Source organism: Lepisosteus platostomus, chromosome 10 (genome assembly GCF_059453375.1).
Source record: "Lepisosteus platostomus isolate fLepPlt1 chromosome 10, fLepPlt1.hap1, whole genome shotgun sequence".
In the NCBI taxonomy this organism is placed as follows: domain Eukaryota; kingdom Metazoa; phylum Chordata; class Actinopteri; order Semionotiformes; family Lepisosteidae; genus Lepisosteus; species Lepisosteus platostomus.
The window spans coordinates 39,297,464-39,311,946 of record NC_142620.1 but is presented as its reverse complement, the minus strand read 5'-3'; the positions used below and the strand labels follow the sequence as shown (position 1 = coordinate 39,311,946).

Genomic DNA, 14,483 nt, shown 5'->3' with positions numbered 1-14,483 from the left:
CATAGTTTTCAAGTCTTCAAAATTCTAAACAGAAAAAATAAAACAATCTACTTAGACATCTTTTAATCTTTAATTCTTTCATTCTGTTCCCTTTAATCCATCCTCATAACTCATCTCATTAAGCCTTGGTATAAGTGTTGTTGCTCTTTTCTGGACTTTCTGTAAGCCTTTGTAACCTTTTTTTTTTGTCAAACAGAGAACCAAAATAGATGAAGTATTTGAAATGTGGTCTAGGAAACTGTACACTTAGCATAAACCCTATTGGCTTGTCTACTAATTTGGCATTCACCCAAACATTCATTCTTTATGTTATTACAATTTTGCCCAGAGCTATTTTCATTTTCATTCATAATGAAAAAAGTTTTATTTTTAATATTTGTGAATCCCAGCTGTCACACTAGCATTGGCTCTTAACAGCAGTTAAGTCAAAGTAGGTCGGAGTTAATATTTCTGATTAAGTGACATCACCATGCTAGGTTCCTACCTGGTATTCGGTCTGGATAGGCTCCAGGTGGCTGTCATTCTGGCACATTTTCTTGACAAAGGCCTCCTTCAGAGCCAGCACTTTGTTCAGCTCAATCAACTCCTTCGACATCTGTGCCTGTCGCAGGGCATGTTGGGTTGTGAAAGCTTCAGATGAACGTTTATCATCTGCTTTTTGGATCTGAAAATTCAAAAATGAATAAAATGTATTTGCTTTCAGTAGCAGATGTCTACAAAAACCAATAAGATACACAAACACGCAGAAGCAGCTTTTACGGACAATTTCTTTATGAAATACATAACTTTGTTTTATCCTTTTAGTGCCCTTATTTGAAAATACAGTCGAAAAAAAACTGGTTTGAGTACGTTCAAATAGCAAGAAATTTATGTCAACCCAATTGGAAAAGTATTCCAGACTAAATTTTTCAGTATCTTAGAATTCACTCAAAACACATAAAATGCCAATATGCTGTTTACAGTGACATGATTAATTAAATATGACGACTTAGACACTATGAAAAGCAAAAATTGTTGACAAACAAACGTGAACAACCAATCTAAGCCTTCATCTTGGGAAAATGTTAAAATTGAAGTTTGTCTTAGTTTTGTGACCCTATCCCTCTGTCAGTTCTTGCAGTAGAAAAATGTAATCTAATCTTTCTGTAAGAGCAAAGTCCAGAAAGAAAGCAGCCAAGTGCATCCCAGTCTGTAGTCAGCCTTATAAAAAAGTTTTTGGCTGCACTGTACATACGTCATGCCTAAAAATTGTGCCACTAAGCCTTCCACTGCTCCTTCTCAGATTAATGATTATCAGTCACACCTAACTTACATTAGAGACATACACCCAAACGACAAATCACAGGCCACACTCAATATGTGCATGTAGGTAGAGCGTACACCATGAATGCTTAAGTAACAGAAAGGGGCAGGAGTGATCTTTATCTGGAACTGCTAGTATGGTGTTGCATACCATTCCAAGAGCAATTTAAAAATATAATATACATTATTTTAGAAAAGCAGAGCATGGCCTCAGGCTGCAGATTAAAAACCAGGACTAAAGATAACTTGTAAAGGATTAATTTCAGAAGAGAGAAGAAAGCCAGAGAGAAATGAAATAGAATAGACCCCTTGTGGTGATTTTAGAAACAATCACATCAGCCACTGGGGAAGTGTAAAGTTGTGTCCCTTCCCCATGTCTACTAGAAGTTCAAAAGGCCGAGAGGAACATTAAATTCATATAATGGGAAAAATCCAACAAAATCAAAACAAATCAGTAAAGGTTAAAGAAAATTTGGAGGGTTGTGAAGAAAGCAGTTTACATCTCAGCAAATGTCCAATGAGTTGGTATCTAAGTAGCTCTCAACCTGACAAATCAAGAGTGAGATTTAGGATTAAGTAAGACCAAGTCACCATCCGGACTGTGGCTATTAACCCTTTCAAATTAAACTTGATAGAAATAATTTGTTCTAGGTTCTTTAATGATAATTAAATAGGAATCACGGTATCTTAAACTTATAATTTTAACCACTACATAATACAACCTGTAATGAAAACCTAATCAAATCACTGTGACTGATTTATAGATCTAAACCTATACATTTAACACTCAGTTTTCACAATAATTTACTTCCTGTTATTAACACATAACATTTTAACAATTGCCCTTTTAATTTTGAAAAAAGTTTTAAATTTAGTTCAGTAGCACTACTCAAAAATGTACAAAACACAACTTAAACAAATTCTGTTAAACTTTTAGCTTAAGTATTAAGCAGAAAATACAACACAAATTTAACTTATAATGAGCTGCTGACTATAGATGTACTCACTGATGTTGAGCAATCAGTGGGACTTTTGCTCTGAGCCTCTTCTGAGGGACCTTGTTTTTCATTTTCAGATGGGGAGGAACACTCCTGAGTGGCAATAGCCTCAATTGAAGCTGCTATCCCGGCACTTTCATCCTGGAAAGACGCCAACATCATTATTAGTGAGATATCACAAAGCAAGACAAACGTGAAAAACATGCAGGCCCTGTGAGCACACTTAAAAATTACCCCGCACAAGCAGAGAGAGTTGTTCTCTTTATTAACTGGGCAAGGTGTGAAACAGTTTAGTAGACTGATTCTCTGGACAGGACCATTATGATTTATAGAAAATCAATTTAAATGTATGTAAATATACATATATCAATTGAGAATTTACATATTGTATGCCTTTTTTGTATTGCAAGGAAAAACAAAGCATTTATGCACAACACTTAAGAATACAATCTGTTCCAGCCTTTTTCAGAACAAAAAAAAAATTAAAGCACCTAAAATATGGCATATTTTGTAGCCATATGGGTTTTGTATTTATGAGAATCCCTTTAAGGCTCAGTTGCAAAAGCACATAGCGGAGTTATTCTGGTTTCTAGACAACTGAAAGCAGAGCACAGAAATACTGCTTTAAAAATAAACAGGGCTGAGAATTCTGAGCACAATAGCATTATGGATTTAAAAGTTCTTTAAAGCACAATTAACATCTTCATCAAAGGGACTATAGTGCATTACAACATACTGCTAATTTCATGTCAGATACTGACAGGCTTTCGCTGCAAAAAAGCAGTGTGAAGTTTGATTTGCATCGACTACAAAGTTGCCAATAAAATGATTCAAAATGATGATGAAGGCTTTTTTGTCTAGTCCATTAATTATAGATTCACATGTTAAATGCTATTTCCTCATTTCGAGCAGACATGAAGTCATGCATATTTTACCTTCCCACATTTGCCCTTACCTGCAGCTGTGCAATGACCTGCTGAAGACTGCGAATCACCTCCATATTCTCTTTGAGTTCCTGATCCTCCAGGGTTTCTACTACCCTCTGCAGGTCAATTTTACAACTTAAACAAGCAGAAAGAAGCAGCTTATGTTAGTATAATAAAATTTCACATAAAATAAGGTAAAGTAAATCTTATGTGCTCATTAGCGTCTAATCCGATTACACCAATGTAAATCAATATTCCAACTAAACTAGATAACAAGGCAAGCAAAAATAAGATTCTCGTCGCAGTGTTCCAGAGATTTTAATACATAATTCCATATTATCCACCCTTGAAGGTCTGTATTTGGGATGATCAAACAGACTTAGGCTCTATACTTACGCAGCATGCTGCCTAAGCTCCTCTAGCTTGGCTTGCAGTTTCTCGTTTGCATGTTCCGTCTATAGGAAAGAGTTAAATAAAATCCCAATTAATCAAATTAGTACACACGGGTCTCCTCACAACAGCACAACTGAAGGATTCTCAAGTTACATTTTATATTAGTGTTAAGAAGTGGTCGGTTCTGGACCAAAAATCGCAGGTTCAAATTCCAGGTGAGTCTGGGTCGTCACAATACGAAAAAACAGTTCCTGTAAAATACCCAGCTGTATAAACGGGTGTAAATGTAAGTTGCTTTGGATAAAAGCAGCAGCCAAATAACATTTACTGTAAGTACGTGAAAGCGACAGGTCATAAAAAACTTCATGTGAATATACTTGACATAATTCAAAATGGCCAATTAACTAGTTTTAACCAACTGAAGTACTTCAACATTTACTATAGCATTTATGTGCAGATTTACAGATTAGAGTAAAATTGTACATTTAAACATCTCCTCATTACAGTGCAAAACAAGTAAAGAGAGTCAGGCAACTATCATGATTACTGAATAAAGAGCAGAATAAAAGCTTTATTATCCAACCATTTACTAACCAGAGGGCCTTTCTCTATTAGGCAACACAAAACCACTTTTTACTATCCAGGAAAATTCCAGCTTGCATCCTGTGTCTGCATCAGTAGCTTAGACACAGTGCTTAAGGTCTAGATACTTTGGCTAGTTTTATGGTCAAATAGAATTAAAAAACAAACCAACACTAGTAATTAAGATATATGAAGTTCTAGGTTACATAACTGCAATGCATTTTAAATTAGTTTTATTAAAGTACTAGACACCACACTGTAGTAAGTTGTATGTATAGATGTAAGTACAGTCGTGTGGAAGGTTAGAATTATTAATAAGAAAACAGTCAGACACTTCCGTTAGTCAAGTTTTAAGTATCTGCCAACTACTACCCATGCCAAAAAAATAGTAAAGCTTTTACTTTAAATATCTTCAAGACTTACCTGTTCCCTAGGGAAATTAAAGCAATACCATTTCATGGGATTCTTTACACCAAGCTGCTTGGACAGATTCTTATTTGCAGCTCTGATGGTAAGCAGTTATCTTTATCAAAACATTCACACATTCCTACAAATACATCACACCGCATATCTGAAGAAGCCAAATCTTAAATGTGACAGTATTTGTTCCATATTGATAACTACAGTGAAAATGCGGAATACTGGAAGATGCCTCACCATAATGATTCTTTCAAACATCTGAGCTGTCTGCCCCACGGTCTCACTCAGCTCTCGGCTCAGTTTGTTGTTTTCTTCTTGCAAACAGCGGTTCTTCTCCAATATTTCTTTCACGTTCCCTGCTGGTTCTGGTCTGGAAGTGGGGAAAGGACAGAGGGGACACTGAGCTCACAGCTGCACATAGGAGATATGAAATAATTGACTACATAAAGTCTGTGTGTTCTTACTTCAGAATTCTATCAATCCTACTGATGTGCCAAAGTCCCAATTATAGACATTTTATGAATAATCTAAAAGGAAAATAAAAGATATGCTGGAACACAAGCTTAATATGGTTGTTACACATGCCACTGTTGGCAGAGGCGAAGGCAATGTCATTCTAATACAGAAATGAAGTACCTTGAAAATCAAGATGGCATCAGTAATGTCTCTAATTCCAATATGTTTACAGCAAGAGGTGTGAGGGTAGAACTCAAACCAGTATTCATTTTAGGACAAACTCTCGAATGCTCACAACTGGAAACCATTATTCTTACCCACTAAGCACTGGTGCAACTCCTCCACGTGCATGAAGTAGCATCACTTGCAGTTCTTGGACCTAAAGGAAGATCAGTCACACGTTAAAGCATTTAACATTCAATTATACCTTCAACTGAGGGGAATAACTTCCAGAAATTTAAGAATCAAATTCTTAAAATTTAAGAATGCTTATTTTTCTTTTTTCAATAACAATTACATATTGGAAAATAAGTCTACTAATGACTCTGTAATGTGGTTATTTGTCCAGAGTCATGCAATGCATATATTGCTTTGAAATATACCATTTCTTTTATCCAGTAAAAGGCAAAGTAATTATAACGGCAAACATTCATGCTATCCAAGTGCTGATTAAAGGGCACTCAATCAGTAACCTCAATACTGGAGTCAGAGCTCCTACCTGCTGTTTAAGATGCTGCAGCTCAGCAGCTCTTGGATCAATATTGACAATTGGCTTGTTCTTGATCTTCCGTGCACGGTCTGCATACCGCAGGGTGTTTATCGTCTCCTCCATATTCGAATCAGCTGGGCTCACGCATGCTATCATCAGAGTGTGGCTATTTCCACCCAAAGAGTCTAGAAATTTCACAATTGAGGCACATTTTTTTGTGTGTGTGGGGGGGAGGAGGGGGGAATCCCAAAAACGTTGTGAAAACAGTTTTACTTCAGTAGCAGTTACTTTAGCAGGACAACTGTATAACTGTGCTCCAAAAAGTAATTTTATATTTTAATGCATACTTTAAGTACAGTCAGTGTAATAGGACAGTCAGTACAATCTCACACTCAAGAGTAAAACAGATAAGGTTTTCAACTCCTATATTTAAAAAATAATTCAGTACATGATGATAAATTTTACAAAAGGGAATGTTTAAGTTATATATATATATATTTTTATAAAGTATCGCAAATAGGCACCTACCCTGTAAAAGCCGGGTTAGCTTGGAGTCTCTGTAGGGGACAAAGCTTCCCTTCTTACTTTCATCTCCAAGGGCACTGATCACATTCCCCAATGACAGCAAACCCCGGTTAATATTGATTCCTGAAACAAAGAGCGCCATTAAGCAATGCCAATCGAGTGCTTAAAGAACACCCATCTCTCAGCAGCGCTCTCCATTTAATCCCCCATTCAAACAGAAACCTACCCTCCTTCAGGCGATCCCCTTCGGCTTTCGTTTTCTTTTGTCTCTCGGAGCCAGCCAAATCCACCAGGTGCAACTTAGATGTGATGGAATCACTTCTAGAAGAGTGAGAGAGAAAAATACCATCACTGCCAAACTCAAATTACTCCCAAACAGCTAAAACTAAAATATCTTTGGCCTGGAAAGTAATTTATGAAATCAGCTTAGGTCCTAGGAAGATTCTGGAGCTCACAAATCAGACAAGAAGGGGCAAAAAAAATGCTCTACCACAATGGAGAACACAGCCTTGTGAATAACATTACCATTCACCTATTATTATTTTTATTCCTGAATAATGTTGAGCTCATACTAGATAAAAAGAAAAGAATGGATACTTTTAAAAGCCAGCAGCCATATCACCCTGAAACTCACAACTGATAACCCACTGAAGCTCAGCAGGTGTGAGCCTGGCCAGTACCTGGATGGGAGAAGCCCTGGGAAAAACTAGGGTTGCTGCTGGAAGACGTGTTAGTGGGGCCAGCGGGGGGTGCTCATCCTGTGGACTGAGTGGGTCTTAATACCCCAGTTTAGTGATGGGGACATTATACTGTAAAAAGGCGTCATCCTTCGGATGAGATAAAACTGAGGTCCTGACTCTAAAAATGCCAGGGCATTTCTTGAAACGAGGAGGGGTGTTACCCTGGAGTCCTGGCTAAATTTCCCCCTGGCTTTTACCAATGATGGCCTTAATAATCCCCATCTATGAATAGGCTTCATCATTCTGTTCTCCCCACTGAGAACTGATGTGTTGTGAGCGCACTGGTGCACTATGGCTGCCGTTGCATCATCCAGGTGGATGCTGCACATCGGTGGTGGTGGTGGAGGGGAGTCCCCATTACCTGTAAAGCACTTAGAGTGGAGTGCCCAGAAAATCACTATATATGTGTTAGGAATTATTAAACATTTATGAAATGTTGAGCTAGGGCCATGATCTCTTTCCCTTACTTGTCCGATTTCTTCTGCTGATGTACAGTGATGGTGAAAATGGCGTGGGAGCGAGACGAAGCAGAGTTCATGGCAGTGGAGGCAACCGTGCGAGCAGCGTTTCCATGCTCCAGACAGCCCACCATCTCCAGAGCACTGAAAACTTCCTTCTCTGTTAGCCCCACAATCTAAAGAATGGAAAAATCAAAGATGCCACTTTTTTAAAAAGAAAAACAGCATCAATTAGTAACATGCACGGGCAATGTAGAGCCCCCTTTTCTTCAAAAATGACAAATATATTTAGTAAGATAGCTACTAAATGCTGTTAACAGTTTTCTCCAAAAACCTACAGCATGATGTATTATAACACTGCTTTGACTCCTGATATTCACTGATCATAAAGCTTCCATACACCCCAAAATAAAAAGGGACAGAGACTTAAGACCTACACAAAACCTAAAGTAATCGCATAGTACAATACTTTTATTTTTAGCGTTACTTCTTAAAAAGCATAAGCTTCCATAAGCAGGGGTTCACCTTTATTCCTTCTTTAGGATCCTCTCGGATGCTTATGGTAGGTTTATCTTTGGAATTACAAAGCAGGTCCAGAATTTCCTCATTATAGATCTAAAATACCAGGAGATAAAACACTTAATAACAGTATCGCAGATAATCTTACAGTGCAACACAAGACATCTCACAAAGTTCTTTCATTTTGCAGCTTTGATACAGTTTTTGTAAGATCTCAATGTATTAGTAACAGAACAAGTAAGGAGCAAATTATTTCCTTTTCCCTATGAACCCTGTATAACTATGGGTTGCAGAACAATGTTGTGCAATGTTGAATTATCATTCCCATAATTCACAAACAGGTAACATCTCCAAAATAACTAAACATATCTATAAAGACCTTAAGACTGTCAGGGGGTCAAACAGACAAGATAGACACAAGCCACAGAAAAATAAAATACAGCTACCATCAACATCTGAAATCATCCTCAAAGCCAATGGCAGAATAAAAAAGTCTTATTGTTCACAAATGTTATACAAGGATCATGTGACTAAAAACAAAGTATTTGTTGATTTAAGGCAATTGTAATGACAGGTCTTTCATCAATAACTGGCAGCATCTGGCAAATAAAAAAATGTGCTTAGTCTGATCTAGAGATATTCAATTAACTTATCCAGAAAACACTGTTGAAATACAAATTAAACTGGCATTGTGTTTAAAAATGTGGTTTAGGAACAAGACAGACAATTGCCCATCTCACCTCCAGGTAGGAGACACTAAGGATGAACTCGCTGCTCTGTCTCTTTTCCTTCTCCTGGAAGATCCTCTTGATGACTCTTGGTATGACTCCCACTGTGGGCTCGTTCTCCTGGGCTGAGGTGTATGTGCCTCCCATGGAGAAAGTCTTCCCAGACCCTGTCTGCCCATATGCCAGCACTGTGGCGTTATAACCTGAAGGGAACATAAGTTTTTTTTTTTTTAAGGCTCTCGCAAATGGTACCAACAAGTACCCTCAAAAGCACACAACATTTCTAAAGCTAGTTTACACACACAGTGCAGATATAAAGGAATTTTCAAAACCTACTCTGGATGGAATACGGATTTATTAATAATGTTTTTCATTGAATAATGAAGTTTTTTAAACTTCCAACAGAGTACCACTTTGCCTGGCATATTAAGAATGCGTAAAAAAATAAAACAATTGTAAGTAAAATAATAACCATGCTTTCTATACTGTATAAGACAAATGACAAGGATGCAGTTGAATAATTTCTATTATCACTGTGTCCTAATACTTTGCTCTGGTAGCGCAGCAAAACCATTACTGGCATTTCTACAAAACCATTTACCTTTGAACAGACCAGTCAAAAGAGGGGATACGGTAGCATTGAAGACCTCTTCTTGTTCCGTAACGGGGTCAAAAACATAGTCATATGTGAATGCCTTGTCATTACCAACAATCACCTAAATGAAAAAGGAAGGAAAGAATAAGTGCTTATAGTACCACATCGTAAACACTGCATAACCGTTCCCACTTCCCGAAATTATTTTGCTGCAATGGCTGCATCTTTTTCTACAATTTGTTTTTCAGACTTCAGAGCAAAAAAGCACATAAATAAGAAATAAGAGCCAAAAATTAGATATGTATAAAAAAACTAATTTAAAATGACCTGGTTGTGGCCACTGGGAAAGTTGCACCTATGGCACCTTATTATAAATGAGAAATGTCTTAATTCAACTAGAGTTGAAGTATGAAATTTGTGCAAAAAGACAATGTGCGAGATTCAGCTATGACCTGGAATTAACGTTCATTCTCTTATGAAGGGCGCCAAAGGATCTTGAACAATCAAGATGTTAGGACCTTGTTTTTAAGGTTTAATTGGAAGGATGGCAACTCCAGAGGCAGAGGTGCCCAGCTTTAGTTCTGGTGGATCACTCATCCGGTTTTAGCCTGAGTTCTTTTAAGATCAGTTAGAATTTGGCAATAACTCTGTACCAATTTCCAAGTTTCAGAACTGTCCTCATTCAGGTGCAGTACCTGAAATGAAACCAACAGGACATTTGCAGGGAGAAAAAAAAAGCTAATTGTGGGTGTTCTATACATTGCAATTCCCCCCTGCAATACGGGAATGTACATCATACATTGGTCATGTATTAAAAGCCAGATAGTTAGAAATAATGAGATGAGGAGAGACTGCTTAATGGTTTTTTTTATGCTGAAGTTGTTGGAAATAGTATCTTTGGGGTACAGTACAGTACTTTTGAACCTGAGTGCAGAAAAGTTTAAAAAGCATGCAGATCATTTTGTCATTTAACAGTTTGAATGAGATTTACAGCACAACTAGAACGGAAAAACAGCAGACAGCTGTCACCCAAGACAGATGTTGGGAACCATTGTCGTTCAGTATGCTCAGACTCCACCAGAGGCATTGGCTTTTGGAAATTCTGGGCCACAGAAAAGGGTGTCACCTATTACAACGGAGGTCAACTTACAGCAGCAACATGGTTTTTCTTATTACCATCCTGACCAAATACCAAAAGCTCAATTTTTTCCCCTAGTGGAAATCATGAACAATGTTTTAGAAGAAAACCACAATCTGTACAAATGTATTCTGAAGAGTCATAAGCGCTACCCAAAATCATTTACAGTACCTCAACTGTCTCTCAACTTGACATTTACCAGAGGGGCAGTCAATTTTCCACAAGGTGCAAGTCAGATATATTGAAACATATTTTAGAATTTTTAATTCATAAACCTACCTGGGGTTCTCCAGGCACAAAGGTGAGGCAGGACTGGCAGCCCTCATTAATTTCCTTGGGAACCAACGGCCGACAGCGCAGCGCCACCCGCACAAGGATGACCTTCTCATCTTCTCTTGTCATCCTGGAGCCCATGTGGAGCAGCAACAAGAACAAGTTATTTTTACTTCAGTTTACAATCTTTATTTTGAAATAACTGTGACTGCACAGACTGAAAGGTGAAAAGCAGTGTCACCAGACACTAAAACATTTACAAAATGTCATTCAACGTCTGGTTAACTGGTTACTACCACTGATTAAAGGCTAAAGTATTAAGGCCGGGTATAATAATGGCAAAGTTTTCATTAAGGCACTTTAAGTGGCTTTAACGAATTAAAAGAAAAACGTGTCTTTTTCAAAGAACTTGCGCACATGATATCTCTATGACACTACCCAAAAGAAGTACATCTGGACCTGAAGTCATCTGGAACAGAACAACACTTAACACATTTGCAACTAGAAGCCAGTTTTTTTTAAAGATTTCATTGCAATGTAAAAAAATATCTACTGTACGCGTAAAACCCGATGTTTAATAACAGACACTTGATAGGACCATGCATTACACTGCTGCATAACAAATAATGGCCTCACGCGGAAACGCCTGTATTTATGCCCCAGACATTCAAGCAAATTATGCAGCTTGTTTTAGATTCGTTGTCATTAGTCGTTTTAGATTAGTAATCCAATGGTGAGATTATCGTCTTTCTAAGACGCATTTTAAATGCATTACGTGCTTTCTGTCGTACAGGAATAAAAAAGCATATCTATAAAGTCTTCCCATAAAAGCAATCAGGCGCTGCAGGCCTTAGTGCTTCTGAGATCTTAGCTGACTCAGTGACAAGGAAACGGTAAAAACACGCGTGAAAAAAAAAAACCTATAAAGTTATTATTTCTTCCCCAACAGAACATTACTGCAAATACGGATCCACAAAATAAGCACTGTCGAGTTACACAAAAAATTTTAGTACAAATGTCAGATGTGATGTTCTTTTGTTTCTATACCCTGCGCCTTAACACGTCGCAAACTATCAACTTTAAACTATTCAAGCTTCGAAACATATTTTTTTCCAGGTTACTTCAGTCTACAATGTAGGGCTATATGTTCATTAAAATTCTGTTCGATTTGATAGATATTCCAGCATCTTTCCTTTCCGGAGTTTTACCTTACCTCCTCTACTTTAAACTTTGCCCTGCCAAAAGAGATCTTTTTTTAAAACGCAGCCCGGTCTTTGATGTTCCCTTCCCGAAAAATCTTCAGACCGTCCATAAAAAGACCATCAAAAATGATTCTCCTGAAACATCTAGAGACAAGCACCTGGAATGAATACCTTTGCTAAAAAGATTGTTATTCTTAATTCCCTAAATCCCGTACGCTCCTGTATAATAAACTTCAACCGCCCGCCACTTTCAAATCGTCCGCCCCAATCTGCAGAGCCAATGAGAGCCAGACACCATGGCGTCGAGCGCAGACACACACTGCCAGGGCGTCATGACGCAAATACGCTGGCGGAAGTCGTCAATCAGGCTTCAGGTGATCGTAGCAGCAGCGGGTGGGATAATATACTGTATACTAGTAGTTGTTATAGTAAACGTAGCTTTTCTAAATATGAAACTGAGGGTATTGAAATTTTACTTTTTAAATGACCGGTTGACTTGTGAGTTTGGTATTAATGTAGGTTTATATTTCTGGTTCGCACAAAATTCCATTGTAAGCCGCCTACAGTTCATTTTATTTTATTAGCAAAAGGGGCGGTTTTTATTTGAATCTGTTTAACTGTCAGAAACTTTATTTTATTTTTTTGTTAAAAAATTACTACCAGTCTTAGTTTAGCTGTAGAATGCGCTTTCCTATAAACACTTCTCACTTCTAAAAATCGATCACTCTAAAAATCTAATTAGTTTGCAGGATCAAATCATATGTTGTAGGACCTCTTACTTTTTTCCTTATTGGTAGAACACTTGGAAAGCTACATTTTTAGTCCATACTAAAACTAAAGCTTTTTTTGACCGTTTTCACTGCAGTTGCCATTTGCCACACTAGCTTTACCTAGGTGAAGTCAGTTCCCTATTCTAGTTTTGATCATTTTGAAAATAATGGGGCCCTGGATTCAATTCCTGGGGTGCTATCTGCACGGAGTTTGTATGTTCTTCCTCTGCTCGTGTGGGTTTCCTCCAGGTGCTCTGGTTTCCTCACACAGTCTGAAAAGCTTGGCTTGTGGGAAAATTGGCCCTGGTGTGAGTGTGTGTGTATTTGTGTTTTGTATGTGTCTTGCGATGGATTGGCATCCCATTGTCTTCCTTGGAGACATAGGCTCCAGCTCCCCCACTACCCTGAATTGGCTGAAGTGGTTAGAAAATGGTATATGGTAATAAAGATAAGGCATATTTACAGTACATCTGCAACAGGGAAAGGTTACTATTTACATACAGTACAGTACAAGCAAATACATACTGCAGGGACATAAACAGGAAATCTATCATATGAAATTATACACAATCATTATTTTTTCTGTATTAATAGGAAGTTAGGAAATACAGTACTTGAATTCCAATGATACACTGATTGCAATGGTTGTTATACAATGCTTCAATTGCTGCTGGAAATTGCAGGAGACACTTTCTGAAGTGGCAGTTTAACCAGACAGCCACTCCAGCCTGTATGCAGTTTCAACAGATTAAGTAGTTCTCTAGCAAATGATAAAATGTTTGGTCGGTGTAATGCTACACAAGAATATACAGTATAAAAAAGGAGGTGAGTCCTGCAGTACGTACCTCAAGATAATTTCAGTTTCATCTCTGTTTCCATTGGGCAGTCGTTCTGGCTGCATGTGCTGTGGATTGTGCTTGACCTGAGATTTGAGGTGCAAATGCCTGCTAGTAATGAATTTAACAGTGTTAGAGCCACCTACGATTGGAAGAGAGTATAGTTGTTTTCTCGTTGATGTATGCTTGAAATGCACATTTAAAGCTGTTACGAATATTTCTCCATGTTTGAAGTCCCACAGAGGATACACTCAGATCAAGCCTGCAATTTATTAGTCTTTAGTCTGAATAAGTACATCAATAGTGTCAAATGTTTATGATCCAAAAAATGCAAGCCCTTTACAAATGGTCAATACAACCTTATGCTGTAATAGAATCCTTCTCTGTTTTGGGAGTTTCCCACAGTAAAGCTGATCATGTGCCTGAAGTAGTTTTTGTACTTGTAATTCTATTCAGTAAACACCATAGTATCCCATGTTTGAGTGGCAAGCTTGACATAGATTTTGTTTTGTGAAGACTTCTCCAATTGCTCTGGATAATATAACAACATTGTACTATTATGCAGCTCTATATGTAAGTCTTAAATGTTGGTCATGAGTAAATGTAGACATACTGTATGTAGGCATATGGTGCTGTTTTTTGTATGCAGCAAGGTGGATATTTTTTCTTCAATGGAGTTAACTAGGAACCTCCCACTATTGGTATTTTCATTATACGCCTAACAGACACCTTATCTAGGGTGACTTACCGTATTCACAATGTAAACTCAGTTCACCAAGTCTGTAGCTTCAAGACAATTTCATGTCAACAGTTCTTAAGTGCACATAAAGAAGAGGGTGTCAATGAACTGAAAATAATTTCTTTATTTTAATAATGGTATTGGGTCAAATGCCATGAATTTTTATTCTGCCAA

The 14,483-nt window shown here is 37.6% G+C and overlaps 1 protein-coding gene across 1 annotated transcript in view; it reads right to left on the bottom strand.

Moving 5' to 3' along the window:
• The window catches only part of kif4 (kinesin family member 4), a 30,548-nt gene extending 18,310 nt beyond the window's left edge, over positions 1–12,238 (bottom strand). The window contains exons 1-15 of the mRNA XM_088648960.1: positions 11,976–12,238; positions 10,769–10,892; positions 9,358–9,472; positions 8,769–8,959; positions 8,035–8,124; positions 7,519–7,685; positions 6,538–6,632; positions 6,315–6,434; positions 5,796–5,971; positions 5,395–5,456; positions 4,859–4,991; positions 3,623–3,681; positions 3,256–3,361; positions 2,310–2,441; positions 485–664 (exon numbers count right to left, since the gene is read on the bottom strand). Coding sequence (XP_088505086.1) covers positions 485–664; positions 2,310–2,441; positions 3,256–3,361; positions 3,623–3,681; positions 4,859–4,991; positions 5,395–5,456; positions 5,796–5,971; positions 6,315–6,434; positions 6,538–6,632; positions 7,519–7,685; positions 8,035–8,124; positions 8,769–8,959; positions 9,358–9,472; positions 10,769–10,891 — 1,749 coding nt within the window. The 5' untranslated portion in view covers position 10,892; positions 11,976–12,238. The remainder of the gene's footprint in view (positions 1–484; positions 665–2,309; positions 2,442–3,255; positions 3,362–3,622; positions 3,682–4,858; positions 4,992–5,394; positions 5,457–5,795; positions 5,972–6,314; positions 6,435–6,537; positions 6,633–7,518; positions 7,686–8,034; positions 8,125–8,768; positions 8,960–9,357; positions 9,473–10,768; positions 10,893–11,975) is intronic.
• Positions 12,239–14,483: the final 2,245 nt, after the last annotated feature.